Here is a 26,420-nt window from a genome sequence, read left to right on the forward strand (position 1 = left end):
CAGCCAAGGTCCTTAACTCTTTCATTGCTGCTGCACAGCCGGAGATAAGTCCCTTTTCTCATTACTACCTATATCTTGTTTATTGATAACTGTTACTATATGTAAATCGGCTTGTGGAGCGGGAGCGGGGCTGAGCATCACTCGGTTTAGGGCTTTTGATTTAAGGACACGCCTCGCGGTCCTGCCCTGTTCATGTGGAGCCGCCCACGCAATCGGAGGGTGTTCCTCTTCCCTATTGCACGTTGCGGCTTTGTGATGCACAGTATTGGAGTCCCGCCTGCACGAGCGTGAGGTTTTCCCCACTTCTCGGCCCGCGCGGTGTGTCGGCGACTCCGATGAGGAAACTCAAGGCCTCCCTTGGAGGCCTTACGTGCGCTGCCTGTGAGAACAGTCCGCTCTCTATTTTTACTCGTTTGTTTCTCGCACATGCGCACTACCGGAGATTCCGATCTTGAATCGGATTTCCATTGTGTGCTGCGCCTGAACTTAACGAGCATATTGATTGCCCCTGGAACGCCCGACGGGGCGCAAAAACGATATAAGGCCTTGCCTAGGAGGGTGATACAGATGCTCCCTCCACACAATATTGGGCCCTATTGAGACAGAGTCTCAGTGACATTCAGGACAGTTTTTCTGCCTTTCTTGAACCTGCAGGGGCTTTCCTCGCCCCCGAACTCCTGTACATCCTACCATGGCTTACTTTGCTGAGGAGGATGAATACTATCAGGAAGAAGTGGAAGGACCCTTCCCAGAACAGATGGAGGAAAGATTGGTACAGGCCCTTGGCCACCATGTACAAGACTCAGTTAATCAAGCTTTAATTAAAGCATTAAAACCTTTTACAATGCCCCTGGTCATATATGGGCAAAGAGGGTTGATGGGACCTCCAACCTCTGGGTCAAGGATTAGAGAACCTCAATCTGAGGAAGGCGGTTTTAACCCCAGAGCCTCCTCAGGCTTGTTATCCTCGGCAGAAATTATTTCACAGATGGCAACTGCGGTCCTGAAAGATCACGAATATGGTCCTGGTCTTGCTGCCGCTTCTGACATATTTCCTTCGCCATCAGGTTCACGCAAGGAACTCTCGCAATCTTCGGATTCTCATTCGGAGTCGGAGTTCTCTGAACCCAGGCAACTGGGTAAGTGCAAACGTAAGTCTCATCATTCCCCGGATGAGGTGGTGTCACAGAAAAAATAATTGTTTGACCCGGAGAACATTATTCACCCCGATCTACAGAATGGGTTCCATGTGTGGAAGGGGCCCACTATGTGCAGGATAGACTGCGCAGAAGTTTTGACAAGGATGTGTGCAGCACTTTGCGATCCGAGTGTCCACGGCCCTCTCTGCTGGGGAAGGTGGCTGACACTCCTGAGCTTGACCCCAGTGAGGCTACCTTCTTGAAGAAGATCACAAAAGACCCCAAGAAAGGACTTGATCGTGCCTGGAACGGTTGCCAGGACAAAAAAAGCAAACTGTGCAATGTCCACAGAGCGCAGAAAGTCCTTTCTTATGCGTATCGACCCCAAATTGGCGGAGCTTGCTCCTTCTGAACCAAGATCCCTGGCTAATGGACTCCTTTTCGGAGACAAATTCGTTAAGGACCTGGTTAAATATGTATCTACCTTTACAGCTCTAGATAAGGCCCAGTCTTCGAAGAAGCGAATGTTCAGTGGTGGCCTTTTTACCAGGGCCGGACACTGTCGGGGTCGAACGTCAGGATGGGGCTTTCAGCAGACCTCCACCAACTACGTTCCTGGAGGCAGAGGCTACTACCAGTCTGTGGAAGGCTTGGCGGTACAAAGGACTCGGGTCCGTATATAGGGGAAAACAAAAGGTTTTATTGGTTCTGGTAACGTCTAAGCGGAAAAAACTGTGCGTATAGCGTAACAACACAAATGTCTTTTTAGGAATAGCTCCCCTGTCTTCTTGTCTTTAATGTCTCTGTTCTATTTTTATTCCTTCTCTTCTAGGTCTTTTTCGGATTAGTGGTTTTCGCGTCTTCCTCTCGTGGTCCCAGAAAAACAAGAAGACAGGAACAAAACAAAAGGTAAGTGGCGTTGTGAGATTTCTGGGTTTAATTTAGTAGGGGAATGTGCAAGGGGGAGAAAGAAATAAGAGGGTGGTGGGTTAGGGTGCATGGGTATAGGAATATACCTTATGGTGAGGAAGTGATAGGGAGTTCTCAGAGGTTGTGGTCTCACGCTGTTTTAAGTGCTCAGTCTACCGCCTCGCCCTCTGTGACTCCGTCCCCGGTGATCCCCTTGAGTCCAACCCGCCCTCTTTCTCCTTTCTGTTAATTCCCCCCCCCCTTGTCCCTACTATTATATACAGAATACCGCCGGCCCTGTAACACGGACCGTACCTTGTGGAGCCACGACCCTCCTGGGTCGTGGCGGAGACTGCTTCCTTCTGTGTCCTGGTTGCTTGCTTCGTCGATGTTCTGGTGTCTCGCCCTCTGCTCGGATCTGGGTTCGGCGTCTTCCTCTCGCGCGCCGCTCCCTTCGTTCGTCAGACCTTTTTCTCTCTCGGCGAACTCCTCCTCCCCTTTGAAGTCCGTCGTTTGTTTTAACGGCGACACGCGGAAATCCGGTGTCGACGTCTCAGGTGGCGTCTCCCCGTCCCCATGGAAACGCGCAAGGGTTCCGGACGAGGCGTGCGAAAAGCGCCAGTCCGTAGAGTCTGGAGACAAGGTCGATGAGACCCGTCTACACAGTCATCCTCAGGATTTTATCCATCGAGGGCCAGAAGAGGCCAACGTTGTCGTTTTAGAGGAAAGGGGTCTGAATGCAATCAAGACTCCTCTGCCTCAGGTGAGAATTATTCCCTTTACAGAGGTAATCCTTGGGGGGAGATTGGAGAGTCATGTCCAAGCATGGAGACGCATTACACAAGATCCCTGGGTTCTACAAATGGTACAGGGTTACAGATTGGAATTGTATTCCATCCCAGTTCAAAACCATCCTCCTCTACCTCTCCTTTTTTTTCCCAAACAGAGAGTGCGTTTATAAACGTAGAAGTTGAAGATCTTCTTCACAAACATGCGATAGTCCGCTCAGAACCACATCCAAACGGTTTTGTCAGTTCTATTTTCCTCCTGCAAAAGAAGGTAGGAGGTTTTCACCTGGTATTAAACTTGAAAGATTTCAATTCCTGGATAGTCTATCGCTATTTCAAAATGGAAGGTATCCATCTGTTACGAGATTTGCTGCAAGAAGGAGATTGGTTATTGCGTCTAGATCTCAAGGATGCCTACTGAACGGTACCAATTTTCTGCCCTGACCAACGCTTTCTGCAGTTTCTTTGGAGACACCTGCAGTACGAATTCAGGGTTCTCTCCTTTGGTCTATCCTCGGCCCCTTGGTGTTTCACCAAGCTGCTACATCCCGTAGTGCAATTCCTTCGAGAACGAGGCGTTTGGCTCATCATTTATCTCGATGATATGCTAATTATGGCCCAGTCCAAGGACTTAGTCTTACTTCATCTGACCTGGGCAATTCAAATCCTCCAGGATCTGGGATTCTTGATCAACAGCGAGAAATCACTAACACTCCCCTCGCAATGTATAGATTCTTCGATTTTCAAGTGGATTCTGTGCAGGCCCAACTAAGGTTACAGTTGACGAAACGGACCTCGATCAGGAGAGTGTTACAGAAAGCCCTTGCCTCTCCGACTATATCATTATGGATTTTGACCCGATTGGTGGGGCTTCTTGCTTCATCAATTCAGGTGATGTTTCCAGGCTCTTTACATTATCGGGTACTGCATCTCTGCAAGGGTCTAGCTTATACGGAACAGATTCCGTTATCGGAAGACGCCAAAATTGAGATAATCTGGTGGCTGAAACATGTGGAAGCATAGCCCGTCAGGGCCATTTTAGTGTCCTCACCAGAGATTGTAATAGAATCGGATGCCAGCCGGTGGGGTTGGGGAGCTCGTTGTGGCTCGGTGGAGACAGAAGGACGGTGGTCCTCGGAGGAGTTGAGTCTTAACATCAATTGTTTGGAGCTGCTAGCGGGAGCCTTTGCGATCCGCTCGCTCATCCCCAGCAAAGCCTGTTGTTGCATTCTGCTGCAAATGGACAACATCTCAGCAGTGAGATATATAAATCGACTGGGCGGGACCAGATCTTGCATGCTGGCGGAGATTATCAAGAAGTTTTGGCATTACTGTCTACAGAACCAGATTCATGTGAGAGCGGAGTACATTCCAGGTTGTTCCAATGTAGTGGCGGATTGGAACTACCGTTTTCTGAGAGACGGCAGCGATTGGAAGCTTCACCAATCGATTTTTCAGAAACTTATAGAGAGATGGGGTCTCTGCTCAATAGATCTTTTTGCATCACGCCTCACTCCCATCTGCCTCGGTTTTTCAGTTGGAGGCCGGATCCTTTAGCAATGGGCTCGGACGCATTTCTTCAGGACTGGTCCAAGCATCTTCCTTATGCTTTCTCCCCATTCTCAACGATTCAGAGAGTCCTTGCTCAGGTCAAAAGACAACTAGCCGAGATCATTTTAGTGACACCTCTCTGGAAAGCTCAAGCTTGGTTTCCAGTTGCGATGTCCCTATCATGTGCAAACCCGGTTCTTCTTCCATTGTTCCTGTCATTGTTACTGGACCCCTTGAGTCTTCCCCATCCTCTAGTAGTTCAAGGACAGTTGAGCCTCATGCTTGGAGACTTTTCGGAGACATTGGCAAATGCCGGGAGTTTCAGGAGAAGCTATGTTCTTCCTATCTCTCTCCTGGGCTCCCTCCACCCATAAACGTTATGAAGCCTCCTGGAAGAGATGGGTGGGTTGGTGCAGTGAACATAGTATTGATCCTTGGGGGCCCAGATTTCCATGATTGCTAATTTTCTCTCGTAATTAGCCACTCAAGGTATCGCCTACAGAACTGTTAATAATTTCAGATCTGCAATTTCAGTGGGACATACAGTGTGGACGGTAAACCCGTTGGGGAGCATCCTTTCATTTTTAAAATCCTTCGGGGTATTCGGATGGTCAATCCTCCTCAAACGCGATATTTGGTCCTGTGGAACGTGGATGTTGTCCTTCGTTTTATCAGGTCTTGGCCGTGTAATGACGATTTGTCACGTAAGCAGTTATCTGCCAAGCTTACGGTTCTTTCGTGTCTAATCTTGTGGAGATGTGTATCGGACGAGAGAGCATTGGACTTGACAGGTAGAGTATTTACTCCCTCTGGAGTTTCATTCACAATTTCTACACGTACAAAAACTGCGACTAAATGTATTTCATATCCTGCTTTTCCCCATAATCAGAAGTTGTGTGTTGTACAATATTGGAAGGCTTATGAAAGTTGTATGCAGGAATGTCGCAGGGATGTAGGGGGTCAACTGTTGATTTCTCTGCAAACACCTTATGGTCCTGTGTCAGCAGCTACTTTAGCTGGATGGGTTAAATGGCTTTTGGGGGAAGCTGGTATAGATACTTCTATTTTTGGTGCTCACTCGGTTCGAGGAGCTATAGCATCCAAGTCTCTTGGAGCTGGCTCTAGATTGGAAGATACCATGGCAGCAGCAGATTGGTCTTCAGACAGTACAGTTAAGGTGTTTTATCATAAGCCTATTGTTGATATAGCGTCAACAGTGGTGGAACGGCTTTAAACTAGCATAATACAAAGCCTCCGGTCCTGACACAGAATAAAAACTTCTCTAGCTAATGCGTCAAGAATTTTCAATTCTATTAAGGACACGGAGGCGAGGATTATCCCACCCTTCTTCTGAAAACTGTGATTGTATTAAGTGTTACATTTTTAAGATTTATACTTGTTATGATGAGATGTGTTTATAAATATCAAAGTTTTTACCCCCCCTTAAGATTAATTCATTTCCAAATGGTATTATTGGTACATTTCCTTTATCCTTAGGTACAGGTAATAAAGGCGAGTGAGTCTTCAGAAAGATGATGATTCAAGATCTCACCGTCGTCGGTTGTTGAACAGCATGTTCCGCTGCAAGTTGATGAACGTTATGGAGAAATGGTTGTCTGACGCAAAGAAAGAGGAAGGACTTTTGTTATGTTGACTCTTATAGTGGGGAGCAGGCCTGGGATTGGTCAGGCTGGACTACAGGTGTTCATGGGAGTTGTAGTTTTTTTATTTTCTGTAAACTCATTGGCTGCTGTTTGATTGACAGTAAAGAAAGAGAAGCATAATCCTCGCCTCCGTGTCCTTAATAGAATTGAAAATTCTTGACGCAATAGCTAGAATTTTTTTTATTACTCTACAATTTTAACATACTTGGCTAATGCTATCAATTGTATTGAATGAATTGTATTTCATTGCTTTTGAAAATCAACACATTATGTATAATTAAAATTTAGCAGCTACAACACATAATGTTATTCACCAACAAATAATGATTTTTATCTTGCTTGAAAGCACAAACAAATCATATAAATGATTTTCATTTACCATGTTTCTCTACTTCTCAGAGGGTATTAGGCTTCATTAAACGTACGCAACATTGACTGCAACAGGGCACAAATCTTCATTGTTGAAAATTTCCCTTTCTGCAGGGTCACCCCAGATTTTTCTGCCCTTTTGAGAAACACTATTTTTGCTGGCAGTAGAACTCTGTGCACTTTATCTCAGCTAACCAGTGGTACAGTGTTTGCACTCCTCCTTTCAAAATGATGAATTGTTATGACTTACCTATAAGTCCCTACTAATGGTAAAAAAGGTGTAAAAGTTAAATGTCACAAGTAGACTGCAGAACCCATCCACTACAGTAAAAATTACTTTTGGGTTGCCTCCATTAGCCTGGATTTTAATTGCAAATTTGACTTGTCAAAATGACATACACAAACCCTTCTTTTAAATATTTATAAGTCACATCTAAGTAGGCCTCATTGTCCATAAGGCGGGGTGCATGGTATTTACAAGTAGGACAAGTAAAAGCTAAATATTAAACATGTCTTTATAGTAAATAGCTCATCAGAACTATTGTCACTGTAGCAGTGTTGCCTGTTCTATAGGAAAGCACTTAGATGCAATATCAAATACCAATACTATCTGGGGAATGGGCCTATTTGTTTGATCTTCCACATACCTGACACTTTGTATACACAACATTAGGCAGTCCCCTGAAAATAATTACAGGTCACATGAAATGGCGTCACTAGGGGAAGGAAACATTATTTAAAGATCAATTACTCTTGCACGATTTTGCCTGTTCATTTGCCAAATTGAAATTCTGATAAAACTGTTGATGTAAGTAGCATTTAAGATAAAGGAAATATCATTCTTTCCACATTGTTTAATCTATTTAAATATGTAGAAATTTCATTTTCTGTTGATAACAATACACTGGAGGACTTTCTCTCAATTCATATGCGGCTAGATTACATTAACAATATTAATACCACCTAGGAGTGAGTTTCACCTCTTCCATTTCATATTACAGAAATACATAAATGAAACTTGAGCATTTACATTTTGAAAAGTGCCAATATCTGCACTGTTTTGATAACTAGTATTCATAGCATTTTTTGGTTTCGTTCACTTAAAAATTGGGGGGGGAGGGGTTGACACTGTGCCATATGCTGCAAATGATCCATTCTGTGGTAGATAGCGTTTACTCATAATAATGTGGAATTTACTGTAACTCAAAAGTAATGTTTTACGGGAGTATGGAGCAGTGGGATGGTAAGCTGGCATTTAAGGTAATATCAACTGTGCATTTAATCCTGGTGAGGTTATATCAAATGTGCTCTAAATGAGCCAGGCCCATCAATGCAGTGTCTCTAGGCACCATGGTACTCACTCTGAGACTCCTGCAAAATATGCACAACATACAAGTTTATGCCTTCTCCCTACCCCTTTAAGAGCTCACTAGCCCTCTGTGTAAATCCCCAAACTTCTAATTGTGATAAAAGAATTTGTCACATTGTAATTTCCAAACCAACCTTACTTGGTTAGAACCATGCATATCAAATTACCAGTAAGGTTTAAAGGTGAAGCAAAAATCAGTTTTTTCAAACAATTTTAGCTAAAATAAAAGTTCTGCAAGTTCAAACTATGCGTCAAAGGATGTTTCTGAAATTGACTACTTTATATGTTGACCGCAAGTGAGGGCTACACTTTCCTATGTCATGTGTGGGCTCTCTAAGCATATACCATGCCTTTTTTACAACATGCCATTCTGACACAAATGCATTGAAGACAGTCAATAGCATTCCCATAAAACTAAGTGCCAGAGCACATGACCTGGCCATGAAAGCTCAGTTCCCCCAGATAGAAGATTCTCAATGTAGCACACACCAAAGGTAGAACAGATGACCTACTCTTCTGACAGGTAGAGTTGACAATATGGTGAACAAAGATATCAGAAATCTCTCAAGGCATCCCTTCTTCATACGAATAAGCAATAGGCCTCCCAGGAGAGTCTCCTCAGTGGCTGCTGAGTCGCAACCCTAAACATTAGACCCAGAGGAAAACATTCCACTTAGTCATAGCTCCTACCAAAAGACTAGAACATGCACAGCTTTCATGAACATATTTGAGGAAAATGAGATCTTCTTCGAGCTGTGCTTCAGGCAGTGCCTGGCGGGCTGGTCTGACAGACCAGTGTGTGGCTGTTTTTTGGCTGGTGGTGGGCTTGTTTTATTAATTTCCCTGAAGCCAAAAAAAACATTGCATGCAGCAATCTCAAATCCATGCAGTCTTCCATACCTTGCAAACCTCTTATACAACGTATCTCTACAAGTTCAAAACTGCCCCAATTTGCAAAACTGGGCTACTCTTTTAGCTGCCTAACTCACTAATGGGGGGCAATTTTATTTTGGTGCCCGAGCCTATTTTTTGTCCTAGTCCGACCTTGTCTGCTTCATTCCCAACCTCCTTTATGTCCTCACAAAGCCCTCACATGTTTCTCTCAACGAAATGGCGCAGTCTTTCTGCTGTCCTGGAGCAGGAGGTATTGATCAAGACAGATACTTCTGGTTCTAAAGTCACCTAAGAGTTAAAAGGTTATCCTAGGCCTTATGGCCATATTTCATCTTTATTTATCAGAATATTCTCTCTCTTTCTCTCGTTTTCTTTTTAAAATCTCCCTCTAGCTATCTCCACCCTCTATTTTGGTGAGGTGGCAGTTACATTAGAAACCTAAACAACTCTTAAGTCCTTTGATGTTTCACTATCTCAACATGGCATGGCTTACTATATTGGCTCTGCTTGATATGCATTGCTTACATACTACATCACCACTCTACATGAATGAATAACTTTACACAATATGTAACCAATGTACCTGCATACCTAGCTGTGACACAATCTAGCACTACCTTGGAAGTATACATAACTACATAATGGGGAATGTGGCGAGCAATGTAAACTAGGCTAGAGGTTTGAGTCTTTCACCTTACCTCTGGTAGTGATTATTTAATGTACATATATGATCTGAGCCTGGTGGTCTCGTCCTGGATCTTAGTGGATGCGCTTTGATTGGGAGACAGGGTACCCCTCACAACAAATAAAAACTCACGAATCTGATGCATTAGTAACAATAATAAGTTTACATCTCAATGGCTAGGTTAAGGAATACCGAGTCTGCGAAAGTGGTTTCTTCTCTTTCTCTCTCTTTCTCTCACCCTCTTGCTCCGTCCTGTACAGGGAGTGCAGAATTATTAGGCAAATGAGTATTTTGACCACATCATCCTCTTTATGCATGTTGTCTTACTCCAAGCTGTATAGGCTCGAAAGCCTACTACCAATTAAGCATATTAGGTGATGTGCATCTCTGTAATGAGAAGGGGTGTGGTCTAATGACATCAACACCCTATATCAGGTGTGCATAATTATTAGGCAACTTCCTTTCCTTTGGCAAAATGGGTCAAAAGAAGGACTTGACAGGCTCAGAAAAGTCAAAACTAGTGAGATATCTTGCAGAGGGATGCAGCACTCTTAAAATTGCAAAGCTTCTGAAGCGTGATCATCGAACAATCAAGCGTTTCATTCAAAATAGTCAACAGGGTCGCAAGAAGCGTGTGGAAAAACCAAGGCGCAAAATAACTGCCCATGAACTGAGAAAAGTCAAGCGTGCAGCTGCCACGATGCCACTTGCCACCAGTTTGGCCATATTTCAGAGCTGCAACATCACTGGAGTGCCCAAAAGCACAAGGTGTGCAATACTCAGAGACATGGCCAAGGTAAGAAAGGCTGAAAGACGACCACCACTGAACAAGACACACAAGCTGAAACGTCAAGACTGGGCCAAGAAATATCTCAAGACTGATTTTTCTAAGGTTTTATGGACTGATGAAATGAGAGTGAGTCTTGATGGGCCAGATGGATGGGCCCGTGGCTGGATTGGTAAAGGGCAGAGAGCTCCAGTCCGACTCAGACGCCAGCAAGGTGGAGGTGGAGTACTGGTTTGGGCTGGTATCATCAAAGATGAGCTTGTGGGGCCTTTTCGGGTTGAGGATGGAGTCAAGCTCAACTCCCAGTCCTACTGCCAGTTCCTGGAAGACACCTTCTTCAAGCAGTGGTACAGGAAGAAGTCTGCATCCTTCAAGAAAAACATGATTTTCATGCAGGACAATGCTCCATCACACGCGTCCAAGTACTCCACAGCGTGGCTGGCAAGAAAGGGTATAAAAGAAGGAAATCTAATGACATGGCCTCCTTGTTCACCTGATCTGAACCCCATTGAGAACCTGTGGTCCATCATCAAATGTGAGATTTACAAGGAGGGAAAACAGTACACCTCTCTGAACAGTGTCTGGGAGGCTGTGGTTGCTGCTGCACGCAATGTTGATGGTGAACAGATCAAAACACTGACAGAATCCATGGATGGCAGGCTTTTGAGTGTTCTTGCAAAGAAAGGTGGCTATATTGGTCACTGATTTGTTTTTGTTTTGTTTTTGAATGTCAGAAATGTATATTTGTGAATGTTGAGATGTTATATTGGTTTCACTGGTAATGATAAATAATTGAAATGGGTATATATTTTTTTTTGTTAAGTTGCCTAATAATTATGCACAGTGATAGTCACCTGCACACACAGATATCCCCCTAACATAGCTAAAACTAAAAACAAACTAAAAACTACTTCCAAAAATATTCAGTTTTGATATTAATGAGTTTTTTGGGTTCATTGAGAACATGGTTGTTGTTCAATAATAAAATGAATCCTCAAAAATACAACTTGCCTAATAATTCTGCACTCCCTGTAAAGGAGTCTTTGAAGTAAATAAGGTAAGCTCAAACGGGGTTTCATCTGCCACTTCTATAGAGAATGTGGTGAAATGTCCATAATGTTATTGAAACTGGTTTAATCTCCCTAACTGTCTAGCTACTCTCCAGCTACTCAAACATGCCCCACATGCCACACACCTTCCTACTCCCTAAAGAGAAACAAAATAAGAACAAAATAGCTGCAAAGCAACAAACAATCTCATTAGGTTGCAGCAATTCTTCCTCCTATCCCGGTATTGTCATATGGGCACAGTAGGTCTCTGGTGCAGCTGAAGGGCTGCATGTGACTAATTCAGTCAGGTGATCAGAAGGTGCCACCTCACTGTTTGAACCTCATGCATGTCACTTCTGAAGCGTTTCTAAGCATCACATGCCGTTTTAAAACAACACCCTGACTTTCATCAACAGGATTGGCTTAAAAGAAGTATGTATACAATTTCCGCTATTGCATTGTCATTGGTAAACCCTTCCTACATAGCTGCACAGCCAGTCCTTGCCCATTCACATTGCAGTGTTGCGAGCCAGCTCCATCACCAAGCACAATATCATCCCATGCCAACATTTACAACGCGTTGTGCAGAACTCTCAGTAGAGAGCATCTGTAAGTGAATAATGTGAGAACATGAGGAGAAACTCAAATGAGAGAAAGACACCAATAAAGCAGTGTCTACCCGGCAAGACCACTGAATGATTCATCAGTGTGAGATATGCCACAGTCCACAGTGCTTCGGTGATGAATCTTTAGGTACATTTCTCCATGTTATGATACTGTTAAGACTCAATTTAAGAGAAAACGTTTGAAAAGCACTTACATGTGTCTCCACGTCACCACCGATGATCTTGCTGTGCTTCAAATATTCAGCAACAGCGCTGTGGAGCAGCTTGTCAAATGCCTCCACGGAGGGCGGGATTCCTGTGGGGAAAGAATGGTGTGCGATTTACCAAGCTAATACTGACATAAATGTACTTACAACCATAACTGCTACTCAATACATTCATTTTAACTTTATCGTACGTCAACACGCTCGCCCGTTTTGTGTTTCCACTATGACCTAAAACTATGCAGTACAGGAGAAAAGATACATCACACTAATGCTTGAAGTCAGATAAACCGTGGGCAAACGTATACCAGAATCAATTTTGAAAAAAATAACCTAATAATTGAACCCGTTAAATGGTTCTCAAACTAGTGATGTGTTCTTTTCAAATGAGTCCACAAACGTGGTTAAGATGATGCAGCACAGCCACTGGCCAATCATTACCCCTCAGTCTGGCATTGGCCTTCTTTTTCTCCAGTGCAACTTCTATCTGAAGATAAGAGAAGACCTGAGAGGCTTAAACGGGGATGGAAATGAGTAACTGCCTAGCAACAGAATTTACTCAACCAGACCCACCCAGCACCGGTTTCTAGAAAGCAACATCTTTGCCTGGCTGCATCTATTTTATTTGAGACACAAATGAATGAATTGCTGAAAATGTATTTAGAAAGGGGAAAAGTATTATCGGACCAACGTGCTTTGGAGCTAACCAATGAACGTGAACCACCAAAAAGGGGAAGAGGTTTAAACAGTAATAAAAATGTGCCGGTGCCCAAAGCTCTCTTTTGAAACAGGTGGCTGCTATATTTAAATGTGCGAGTCATCTCGAGCCTCTAATCCATTTACAGCCACCCCTGCACCTTCCGCTCACTCTTGCAGCTTTTTGCTTTCTCCCGCCGAGACGCATTTTTCGTTGCTCTCTTCCTCCACCTCCAATCTGTGTATTTTGGCAGGAAATGCCTGATGCAGAATACTAAGTGCCAGCCGTTAAAAATAAGTGCCGGTGCCAGGCACCGGCTCAAATTAGGCATTGCGATTAAAATAACCAAGCATTAAGAATTTTCTGGAGGTGATTATAGAAGCATATACTTCCGACTGATGGAGCAAAAGAGTTCCAGGCATTGGCAGTCAGAGAGAAATAGCAAACAAAACTAATCATCGCTGGCACAATGTATGTTTATGCACGATTACATTTAGAATATATGCACACTGGGTTTTATAGGGCCTGAAACACCCTCATATTCGAAGGGACATTTTCTACATGGCTAAATATTTTCAGTATCGAGAAAAAAACAGATCAACAAGTTACTAGTGCAATTGACATGTCCAAAGTACCTACTCCTGGGGGCTTCTTTACATAGCGGACAATCAGTAGGAGAAAATAAAAGGGAAATAGATCTAGAGAGATATACTCGAGGGCGTGAAAATGTGTTTCACTGGCTACAAACCTTTTTGTCTCTCATACAACACTTTACTTCTTTCAGACTGCAACTAGGAACAAGGTTGAACGAAAAAAGGTGGAGATTGAGATTAACAAAACAAAAACCCCCCAAAAAAACCATTAGCTTTCCTGAATCAAAAAAGAGAGGACAAGGATTTTGTTTGCATTAGTGGACTAATCTATAGCTATGCACCAAGTAAGTGCAATGAACATCCTGCTAAGCAATAAACCTTTACGCATTGAAGGGACAGAAGCAATCATGTTTCAGACAAGATTTCTCACTTTGATAAAAAAATCTAATGCATAAGACAAAGTTTTAAATACAACTCTTTTCTTTATTGAGACCCATTGTAATTTGATTCAGGGCTGAAATACAAAGTGAAATTCTTGCAACTTGTAATGTGCGTGTACTATAATTTTATGAATCCTTTGAAGGTTAGCCATGGATTAATTAGGAAGATGAAGGTAAAGGATATTACAGTAGTTGATCCTTGAAACAATACAGGCCAAAACCTCTTGAGAGTGTAGGTGAGTACTCAAAAATGGAAGAATGTTTCTTAGTATTTTTAGTAGATGCAAACAAAATGAGGAAACTGCATCTATTAGTGCTGAAAGAGATTAATCTTATTAAAACTCCTAGGGATTATATTTTGGTAGTGGTCGAAGGTCAAGTTACCACGGACTTCAGCCACAGTGACTCGTGCCATTGATAAATGTGATTGCCACACAGCAGAACCACAGATCTGTTACCTGTTAATTTTTAACTTCAAAAATTTATTTGATATCCATTTCCACTCTTTTTGAAGACAGATGGAAACGTTAGTCGCACATTGTGGAGGAAATTGGTCTAAAAGGACGACAATTATCTTGAAGACAACAATATCTTGGAAAATTAACTGGTTTCAGACCAGTACATGGTACGGAAATTGCCTTAATTCACGCATTGAGTTTGTTGAGAATGACAGTTGAAAGCGGCAAAGTCGCAGTATTAATTTTATTAGATCTATCCGCTTCTTTCGATATTGTCAACTATCAAATGTTACTGGATAGAATGAAGGAAATTGGGGTTGGCAATTTTCTGAACTGGGTATAGTCATATTTGACTGATAGATACCAGGCATTGCGCTTTCCCCTTTTTTCCAGTCAAAATTTAGAGAGATAAGTCACGTGGCCCCACAGGGCTCGGTGCTAAGTCCCATCCTTTTTAATAAATATTTGCAACAACTACTGTTATTAATTTAGTCAAATGGGATCTCCTTTGTTAACTATGTGGATAATCATTCTATCATTGGATAATAACAGCTCATCCCATCTGGAAAGGCTGCATACCTGCTTATTTGAAATGGCAAGATTGCTCTAGCAGAACAAGTTAAAATAAAATGGGAGTAAGACAGAGTTTCTGTGTTGTAAGCCGGCAAAAAATGTCACTTTCCCTTCCAACCAATCTCTGGCCTTGGAACACTTTTGAGAGCATCAATACTACTCAAAGTGTTCATAGCATGGGAGTTCTAATGGATGAAAATCTTTCAATGGAAACCTATGTAAACAAAACAGTGGCAATATGGTATGGACTAACTAAAAGACAATTATTGCCTTACAATTCCAACCAGCAAGGAAGCTGGTGATACACAGTGTGGTGCTTAGCAGATTAGATTATTGCAACACACTTTTGCTGGGTGTTCCCGACTATCTATTGAAAAGATTGCAAAGGATCCAAAGAGTGGCAGCTAAGATTCTGCTTAACAAATCTAGGTTTGATTTAGCATCAGGCGCCTTAAGAGAGCTACACTAATTCCTTGTGAAGGAAAGAATTGTATTTGAAGCAATGTGCACAGTTTTCAAAGCTGTGAACGGAACTGGTCCATCGCTTATGAAAAACAAGATTTGTTGTTATAGTCCGCAGAGGCAGCTTCAGTCTGAGTTGGCTAACCTGATATGTGTACCAAAATTTAAGAAGGTTAGGTACGGTATCAGATCTTTTCAGGTGAAGGCTGTTCAATTGTGGAATAAACTCCTGCTCTTCCTTATGAAGGAGGAAAATTTGTACAGTTTTAGGATAAAGTTAAAAAGGTGGCCTTTCCCTAAGCTGTAGAAGAGTCGAGGGTATAATAGGTAACCCAGGTTTTTGCTTAGTTTCTTATGTTTATTGCAGTGTTTCAGCACCAAGATACCTACGAGGTGAACGTTGCGCTTTCCAAATGAATGGTATTATTATTTTATTATTATGTTGTGCATCATTCACATACGAAACAGCCATAAATCCACAAAACCTGATCAGGGAGATGAGAGGACTAACATAAATGTTTAAAATTATCAGTGAGAATAAAGGTCCCTGAAGAACTCCACATAAAATGGATTGGGACTGGAGAACTCCTATTGTTGGTCACGTTACGTTGCTGCGCTTCCATGCAGTATCTGGTAAAGCACTGGCTCTGCTGTCTCAGAAAAGATCCCCCTTTATCTATTCATCATGTTTGGCTGTTACATAACATGGTCCAAATCAAAATCTGATGGAAATTCCTGCCATACCGGGTCATGAGTTTTGGGCCTACCTGTGATTGAGATCAACAGATCAAGCACGAAAACATGAGTCAGTGAACTTACAATCCACCCCTGCTTCTAATTTCTTGGCCTTCTTCTCAATTTTTGCTCACACCAACAGAGGCGGATTACTCCAGGTCAACCTCAGAACATCACAGAATAGCAAATATTTTCCACAATTCCCAAAATACTCACACACGTGAATACAATGTTTTGTTGATGTGCGCTTCATGAAAAACAATACAGACAACTTGTATATCGTTGAATCTCATGAAATAAATATCTTTCTCCTTCTTGAATTGAAAACAATGTTCTATGTTGCATGTAATACAAATATTCTGCATTTGAGCAGTATATAAGTACACATGTTTCAAATAAAGATAGTTACAATATACACAGTTCTCACTTCAATCTGTAAACCACCAATTCTGGCCTAATCTTACAATCTGCGTCCTCTACTGAAAATTGATAGTCTCACACATACATTTAGAATCTCTGTTGTGGTCGATGTTATAAAATAGGTTGTATACGAGTTGGAGATCAGTGCATATATACAAGTGAGTTGGGGGCTTCCAAAGACGCATTGGGTCCAAACTATTTCCAGTGAGTAGTGAATCAAAATTACCTTAAGAGTAACCTTTCTTCACTTTTACCTCAAAAGTTTAACTTGGTAAATTAGAACAGAACAGGGCTACAGCAAATAGTATGCAATGGTCAGCTATAAAAGCAGCCAACAGTAATGGCTTGCCACAGATCAGTCACAAATTGCTTGTGTTATCCATGGTCACCTCAGAGATGTCTGAAAACATTCTAACATTTGCTGTTTATTAAAAACCCTAACCCTGTGGCTGGTTATTTTTAGATTCCGGCTATGAAAAACTAAAGTCAGGTGAAATTGCACTGAGTACATGTAGTACATTTCAATTTTTGAAAAAAGACAGATCACATAATTTAGGGATTACATTGAGTGACAATACTTAAAACTCCACCACATAAGCCAGCACATCTAAATGTCCAGGGAAAACCAGAAAATGCAGCAAACAAAACACAGTTCTACCAAATTGAGGGATTCCCACAGGACATCAGCTACTTAGGTGGGACCCATATGCCCATGTGTCCCTCATCCCGTCTAGAAAACATACTTGGGAATGGTAAGAGCACACATTCCATTAACATACAAGTTGCGTGCAATGCTCAGAACATCTTCACAGACCTTGTAGCTAAGTACCCAGGGAGCACGCATGACTCACATATATTCAGACACAGTGGCATATACCAGCGTCTAGAAAGAGATGACTTTGATGAAGGACTCTTATTAGGTGATTGAATGGATGTGCACATAAATGTTTACTTGTAAAATACATAAAACTTAATGTTTTTCAACCCACATTTGTTTCTCTACAGCTGACAGTGCATATGCCCTGCATCCTTGGCTCATGACACCCTACTTGACTCCCAACACTCCCCGTGAAAGGCACTATAACATGGCACATAGGTGCACAAGGAATGTGATTAAACATATGTTGGGCCCCCTGAAGTCACACCTCTGGTGTTTACACAAGAGTGGGGGAGCCTTGCAGTAAGCACCTGAAACAGTGTGCATTATAGGGGTAATCTGTGCAATGTTGCACAACATAGCCTGCAGGCATGATCTACATTTAGAGGTTTCTGGATCTGAATCTGAGGACGATGATCCAACTCCACCTACACAACAGCGAGTCAAAGGAAGCAGGGCAGCAGAGGTGAGAAGGCACAGGGACCACATAACAAGGCATTATTTTTCACGGTAAGAAATACACGTGTACCCAATAACATCCAAAAATGATAAAAAATATCTGTTGTTTGTAAATGCCAAAAGGCAACACTTTAATGTCAGTGTTGGCAACAAAAGGCCTAGACACCCAGTCCATCATACATGCAATGTAAATTGTGCCCGCACATGTTGAGCGGTTACGTCACTGCATGGGGAAACATCAAGAAAATATCAAGACAGGCACAATGTCATTCTGCAGCCAATTTTTTGCCTCTTCCTCTGGCATGTGGGGTGCCAGATGTAGTAGGTGATGACTGGCAGCTACTGCTCCATCATAGGACATGTGGCTCAGTAGACTCGCTGCTCAAACTAGACACCTCACTGTCTGCTGCCTCACCTGTCGCACCACTGGCAATGCTGGTAGTTTGTATTGCCTCAGTTGCTTGAGTAATCTGATGCAGCCCTCTGGCCACAACACCACTGAAGTGGCCCATCTCCACCTGCAGGACCAGCGTTCATCTGCTATGTTGAGTTGTTGCCTAGGCTACCCTGCCAATTTCCCTGGTAAGGGTATCCATTCCTGTAGCACGACTGTGCTCATGGCGCCTTTACAGGTGTCTCTCCTCTGCCATCTCCCTGCAGAGTTGGTCAAGGGAGCCTTTGATGGCATCCAATTTTTTACTTAGGTCAGCCTGGTTAGCAGACATCTGCTGGGTGAGATTTTCAAAGCCAAGGGTGATTTTCTGGCCGATAATGCACATTTGTTTGTTTTGCAGGTGCTGAACCCTCATCATGGCCTGCTCTACATTTCCTGACTCAGACTGATTGCTGGTTCCTGCATGTGAGCTTGCAGCTGGCGGTGCCTTCTGGCGCCTTTGGGCCCGTTGTGTTGGGTGCAGACGTCAGACCCTGGTCATAGGGATGTTTCGAGAGGGGTGGATTGCTGTGGATCAGCTGTACCCCCAATTTCACCTGCATCGGATGGTGTTACAGCTGCACTTGCATGGGCCAGTAATGTTCCGGGTGGATTCATGGACACATCACCCTGCCCTTCCTCCAGCTAAGACTGGGGTTGGTCCTCGCTCTGTTCACATACCCCTTCCTGTGTTTCGCCAGGTGTATCGATTTGGGAAATGGGAAACACAATAATAAGTATGTCTGAGACACTGGCTCATTTGTTTGGATGAAGATACAAACACTGGCTGACAGTGACATCACTATTTCAGTACATATCTACATGTACCATAATGCACCAGTTGTGGTGATTCCCTCACCGGCATGGACCATCGAGGCATGTATGCGTGAAGGTGTGTTGCATGCTTGTGGTCACCAGGGTGTTGGTGCCAGGTGGTTATATAAGGGAATTTGCACTTACCAGTGGTTGGTAGGGGTGCTGATGTGTCCAGGGACTCAAATCCACGGACTGCCTCCGGCTCCAGAGTTGTTTCAACCATCACCTCAACAGATGTTGGGAGGGCCACATTGGATGATCCTCCTCCTGTTCCCTGAACGTCACAAAACTGGGCTGCAACTCTTTCCATACCACCTCTTCTTTATTTCTTCAAGTGACCTGTCAGCCACTCCCAGGGCATTAATCTGGATCTCCCTCCAGATTTTTCCCTCGTCAGCCTCCGGGACACTCTGAGACAACTTCCCAAACAACTCCTCCTGGTGGTTGCAGCAAGCCTCAGTAAGGATGTCAAGTTCCCTCTCTGAGAATTTGGTTTTTCGTTTGTGCTTTCCAGCACCTTTGCTTCCCTGTAAACTGGGCATTGTTCTTTGTGTTGCCAGGTGAGTCAGCAACGTGGGCCTGTGCTGCTGACCTGAACCATGGGCTGTTTCTCCTGTGCAGGGATCTCCAGGGGCAGCCACTTTGTGTTTGGAGTCCTGGCAGTGCACCAGGAAGTGATTTCCACCTATTTTAAGGCGAGGTTGCAATTTGCGATTCACTGTTTCAATTTATGACCTCCAGTTGCTTTTTGTGACCCGCAGTCAATTTTAGAGATCTGCGGTCGCTTTTTGCGAGCAGTTACTGACTCGCAGATTGCGCTTTCAGTAACTGTGATGTGACCCGTTTATAAGTCGCAATTTGGTACCTGAGTTTTTGCGTACAGCGGAACATTCAGACAAATTGTGAGTCGCTATTGCAGGCGGTCGTACATCGGACCCTATGTTCCTTGTTTACAGGACCACTGCTACATATGTCCTGATCTGTTTCCCCACTTCTGTGATGGCTGGGATGTTATCCTGCTGTTGCCTCCCCACATTCAGTGTTAAGGGTGGGACGGGTGGGTCGGATTCGGAGGGGAATTGAGAGGGTTTATTGGATGGGTTTCTTTTCAGAGATTGTGTTGTATTATATGTTAGTGTTTTTCATTTTTTTGTATTGCTAAGTTCGCAGGCATGACAATTCACTTCTTTGCTCACTCAACGTCCATTTACTGGCAACAACGCTTCTTTACACAGATCTCCATATGGGTAACAGAGATACATTTACCCCCAGGGAAGTCGTCTCCACGGGTACTGACTCTGTTTGATGTGTCTTGACTTCAATTCACCCGGATACATTGTAGGACCAAAATATTCCCTCTTCTCATTTGTTGCTCCAACCATACATATAACCCTACAACATGAGGAGTTCTCCCTCGTGGAGAAACTTAAGGTGATCTTGCAAGATGTTAAAGGGCTCAATCACCAAGTTAAATGCCAAAATATTGAAAACAATCTATATGAACTCAAAGCTGATGTAGTTTTATTGCAAGAAACCAAGACTGACCTTAGCGAGGTGGCTTTATTCAGGAACAACGGGATCAGTGAAACTCTATGCCCTTCTGCTCCAAACATGAAAAGAGGGGTGGTTACTTTGATCGCCAGAAAATCAGGCTTATCTATCGACATACATGTGATGGACTTTAAGGGACGATGGAACCTCAGAAAGCTTTCAAAAAATGTAAATCCCTTCCATGTCCTCAATGTATATGGCTCGAATTCTGACGACCCAGACTTCTGGGATTCCCTATTTACCCCACTATGCTGCAGTCTAGTCGATGGATTAGTCATCATGGGTGGTGACTTTAATCTTCCTCTAGATGCTATTCTAAATAGGCATTCAAAAGCATCATTTCAGGCCACAAGATCCCATAAATCACTCCTTAAACTGGGCTCAAGTTTCAAACTATGTGATTCTTGGAGACTGTAACACCCTGACACCAGGCACTACACCTATTCCTCAAAGGCACACAAATCATACTCCAGAATCGGCTACCACCTGATCTCCAGCCACACACACATCTCATTGAGCAAACAGACATTCTTCCTAGACTGATGTTCAATCATTCATGCATCTCCTTGTCCCTCATGGTGGTTAACACAAGGCCATCTTGCAGAGTCTGTTGTGTCAACAATGAGACCATTAAAGATGCTGCATCCAGGGACATCATTGAAAATGCCATACTAAATCTTATTTAGGACAATTCAGCTGTAGTTGTCTCTCCCATCACTTACTGAGAAGCTTTTAAAGCAACTGTCAGAGGTTCTTTAATTGAGATCCATACTTAACTGAACAAAGCACGCAATATTAAACTGTCAGAGTTAGAGTAAGACATCAAGGCCCTAGAGACCAGCCATAGCTCCAGTTTAGACATCCACATACTCTCCCTCCTAACAAACAAAAACTATTAATGCAATAGGATATTGAGCGAGAAAGCTGCAGCTTTGATTAATAAAGACAAGAGTTTGAACTTGTGTGAAGCAAATAAGGCCGGAAAAATGCTGGCATCCTATCTGAACCATAAACAGAGCCATAAAGGTATCACTGCAAGTAATTCGAATGTGACACAAACAAATCCACAAAAGATTCTGGAATTCTTCAGAGACTTTATAAGTCACTTTGTAAGGATGATTGCAAATCTTCCACTGATAAATGTAGAGAGTACTTAAAGAACATACATTTACCTTCCATCACCAAGGTAGATAGGAATACCCTTAACTCACTGTTCGACCTCAGTTGAGATTGTGGCGGCTATTTAATCCCTTAAACAAATAAAGCTCCGGGGACAGATGGCTTTGCGGCTAACTTTTATAAGACATTCACCTCCATTCTCAATTCCACACTATTAGACCACTTTGCAGTCAGGAAGTGTTTTGGGTATCACAAGTGAAGCCACCATTGTGGTGATCCCGAAAAAGGGTAAATACCCAACCCTTGCAAAAAAACTATAGGCCAATCTCTTTAATTAACTTAGAGGCGAAGAGCTATGTTAAAATTCTATGTAAAAGACTAGAACCCTTTCTACTGTGTTTAATTAGTCAGGCACAGGTTGGTTTCATGAAGAACCATATGTCCAATGGCAACATTCACCTCTTGTGCCATATCCTTGAAAAGGGCAAAACCATTGCCTCTGATACTGTGGCGATAACATTAGATGCTGAAAAGGCATTTGAAAGAGTCTTGTGGACATTTCTCAGTAAAACCCTACTAAAATTCATCCTAGGTGAGGTTTTACAAGGATGGCAATGACACTCGGTAGTGACCCCTGAGCTAGAGTGCGGGCCAGGGGTCTCTTGTTCCCTTCCCTTACTTTAGAGAGAGGAATGAGGCAGGGTTTCCACTATCCCCTTCTCTATTTATTTTGGCCTTTAAACCCTTACTCCATAAAATCCAATCAAAAAACTCAATCACTGGTATTACCTTTAATAATACTATCATGAAAGTGGTTGCTTATGCTGACGATATCTTGACTGTAACTGAGAATACATGTCACTCCATTACTGCATTGATAGAAATGATCGACAAAGATGCACGAGTTGCAGGATATACACGTAATAAGGATACATTTGAAGACAAGGAGTTTAAATAATCTCTGTGCTAGTCACCTCTTAGATAGCTCAGGGCTAGTGTTGTGACCTAAGTTTTTAAAATATCTACGCATAGAATTTGGATCACAATTTGCAACACAACGAAAAAATGACACTAAAGAAATGGATGACTTGTTGGATGAGGGGAATCCCAAATTGGTGGTGTTGAATAGAAACAATTAAAATGATGGTCAATATTCAACTACCTCATAAGTATGCTACCTCTCTCTCTGTCCGAAGACTTCCATAAAAAATTAGATAAGATGCTCAGAAAATTCATATGGCAAAATAAGCGCCCCAGAATATCCACCAATAAACTGTGACTGCTCCCAAATCTGGTGGAGGGAGTTAATCTGGCTGACTTCAGAAACAATCAAACTGTATTCCTAGGTAGAAAGGGCTCATTATGGTTCTCTCGGTGACCAGACTACATCATTTCATGGCTCTTACTTGAAAAGGAAATCCTCAAAGACCTGAACACGATTATGCTCTTGTCCACCAAGATCAAAAACCCTCCATAAGGTCAAATATATCTTAAACAATACAAAAAGGCCTCTTTTGAAAATTTACAAACTTTTGAAGATCCCAATTAACCTGTCTAATTTGATCTCGCTCTAGAATAACCCTAAATAAAGAATACAAGTGACGTCTGTGAATTGGCGCTCCTCGTCATACAAGGGCATCCACTTCTTGAAGCAGCTAGGTACTCAACAAGCCCCTCTCTCTTTTAAGGAAATTCAACATTGTTATAATCTACTAGGTTGGGACTTCTATGACTTCCTTAAACTCAAAGCTAGTATATCTAAGTCTAAGTGCTCCTATGAAGACCCCTTGCTGCCCACACTAACAAATCTGACCACCAAACCTCCACATTTTACCACCTCCTAAAACCCAAAACTACACGCTTGACCTCCAACTTATTAAAGAAGTGGGACACATCCGATACCATATCTCTGGATGATAGGGGTCTGATTTGGAAATCAGTGGTTTCTTATAAACTTAGCCCCTCCCTATTCCAAACAAAATACTGGGTCCTACACAGGACATTCTGGACTCACTTACATCTCCATAAGATGTCCCTTAGAGATGATCCTACATGCTGGAATTGTATTAAAGTCACCAGAGACCTGCCACACCTACTCTTCTGCTGCATCTTATTTCTGGGACTGGGTATTTTACTTTATCTAGTCCCTATTTGGGATCCAGTTGAAGCGTGGCTTTATCTCACTCATCCCTGGGCTCCTAGAACCACAGGTCTGATCAATTAATGATTGCCTACTCACAGACATCTTACTGAAGTTGGCTAGTAAGTCTGTACTAACTAATTGGAAAAACACTTCTGCCACCTCTTTAAGTCTTGGTTGAACTGGATCTCCCACTGGAGAGGCGCTGGTAACATTGTTCTTCAATAATCTCCTTGGTGACCACAGCTCAGACCCATATGGAGGACGCTGGACAACTATTTTCCTAGCACAAAATCCCCTTGAACACTTCCATACATTACCCAATGACTGACCAATTGGTAGGAAGGTAACTGAGTCATGTTTCTGCATACATACATCTTTACAATAGAGGGATGGCCATTGATTACATCTTTTAACTGTTTTAGATATCTACACCATACCTAGATACCACCTCTAATGTTGCATATTGCCTGTTTCACTAGTTTTTTTTATGCATCCTTCTACAGATTATAGATCAATGATTAACTTTTGTATTCTCAGATGTTCTGGTTACCAAGTTGTCTGTTATCTGAGGTTGTAATCATGGACACGTTTACCTACAGAATTTTCATGCCAACTACTCTAAAACAAACGTACTTTCGACTTTTATGCTCCATGTTGTGTTTAATAGTGTTTCATGACTTGGTTTGTAATTTGATATGCATTTTTTACAACAGAAACATATACTTTACCCGCTTATAGCAATATGTGATGTGTACTAGTGTATCATGACTGTCTTATTCTTTGCTCAAAAGCTAACATAGATTTTTTTAAATAAAAAAAAGAAAATTCTATTAAATTTAACACTATTTTCATGTTATTTTAGGTTTTTAAAATGCATCTGCTTCAAGGGTTTGTGTGCATTTCCACGGAGTTCCATCACAATTAAATGATTAACATGTTAGGCTTTAACAAAAATTGTAATCTGAGAAGAATTATGGTGTTTCTCGTAAGAAATATGGTATCAGATAGAAAGATGAAAGATGTTTTTACATTTCGAGACTCTAACCATGGGCAGCCTGAGTCCCATCGGGACGGATTGCTGTTGATTATACATTTTATTTGTGATTTGGAGTGTGGAAATGCACAGTTATCACCCATTCTCTATGTTAAAACATCATTAAAATAATTTCCAGAATTGCTCTGAAATGCAGCAATATTTTGCACGTATACCTGCAGTATTTAAAACTTCTTCATACATATGCCAACATTCAAAACACATAGGGAGATTTACGGGAGAATGTCTATGCTTATTTTTACTCACAGTGATGGAGATCATGACGTTTTAAGCGGGAGAAAGCTAAAATATTGTTTTTTGCTAAAAGATCAGGTATCCTCTTCCTAAATCAATTTGTATGCCACCTGCATCAGTAGGTATGGATCTGATTTAAGTGTGAAATTGAACAAAAGTGTCACTTCTGATACACCGTATTCTGCTACCGAATACACACAGCACTATCATACAGCATGTCATGCCTTGATTTTCAGAAGAGTGCTCCTTACCATCATTGACTCCATTGACTGAATTACTATCCACGTTGGCATGTGAATGTGATAACACAGATTCAAGTCGAATGACTGCATTCTCCAGCCTTTCCATTAATCCCTGCATTTCTGCCATCCTGCGAAGGAGAAGATAATTTGAATATTATTTGAGCCATTTTATAATGACCACATTTTTAAATCAGTTCACTTTTCTTTGAATAAATATTCAGTTGTTCAATTCATGACTTACACAGTTTTTTTTTTTAGCGTGCGTGCACAAAAGGTGTTGTGAAGAAAATGCTGGCAGATAGTTTCACCACTGGAAATTGCTTTGGGTAGCATTCCAACCTATAGTTTCTCACCCAATGTGCCACTCTAGACAGAGGATCATATTATACAAACCAGGACTGACTTTATGCCCCGAGGGAAGTATATCAAGGGCTACAATATTACACAAAATATCACTTCCACTATGTTGGCAACCACTATATTGCTAGGTTAGTATATATTTACTGTCTGTAACTCCACATCTACTTAGAAATGCTTACCATGAAGTGCAGTAGTTCAATTTAAAGGTTGCAATATTTTGTCATGCGATACCATCCAGCGACCTGATACCACTATTGGACCTACTGGTCATAGCATTGACTGGAGCTATCTATTGTATTTTGATTATGTAGTACCAGATCAAGAACAATTATTCCTAAATCACCTTCCATGTTTAATCCTTGCATGTCTAACGTTGCTTTCTTCAGAAAGTCAAATCCTAATAAGTCAGTACCTGTCATCTCAGTGAACTGACAGCAGAGTCTATTTCCTGAGATTCCAGAAGCAACAAGCAATATGTATGAAAAGTACCCCTAGTAAGACTCTGCATCCTAGTTTAACAACACAAGTTCACACAGCTGAAGTACCAATGAGAACCAAATTTGGTGCAAAAAGCAACAATGCAGGTTGTAGTTCCGCATCCATTTTTTTTTTCTTGAGAAACTGAGAATAGGAAGTATTAATTGGACTAGGTAAATATTTAATTCAAGCGTAATGTTTAATTACTGGGTGCAAGATTTTTCTCTTTGTGCATCAGGGCCGT

General features: G+C 42.2%; 1 protein-coding gene across 1 annotated transcript in view; it reads right to left on the minus strand.

The window, feature by feature from the left end:
* Nucleotides 1-26,420, minus strand: part of CAP2 (cyclase associated actin cytoskeleton regulatory protein 2) — a 420,383-nt gene that overhangs the window by 335,880 nt on the left and 58,083 nt on the right. Inside the window, exons 2-3 of the mRNA XM_069218426.1 lie at nt 25,349-25,467; nt 12,025-12,125 (exon numbers count right to left, since the gene is read on the minus strand). Of these exons, the coding sequence (XP_069074527.1) occupies nt 12,025-12,125; nt 25,349-25,466 (219 nt within the window). The 5' untranslated portion in view covers nt 25,467. The remainder of the gene's footprint in view (nt 1-12,024; nt 12,126-25,348; nt 25,468-26,420) is intronic.

The sequence above is a fragment of the Pleurodeles waltl genome, chromosome 2_1, assembly GCF_031143425.1.
Source record: "Pleurodeles waltl isolate 20211129_DDA chromosome 2_1, aPleWal1.hap1.20221129, whole genome shotgun sequence".
Lineage (NCBI taxonomy): Eukaryota > Metazoa > Chordata > Amphibia > Caudata > Salamandridae > Pleurodeles > Pleurodeles waltl.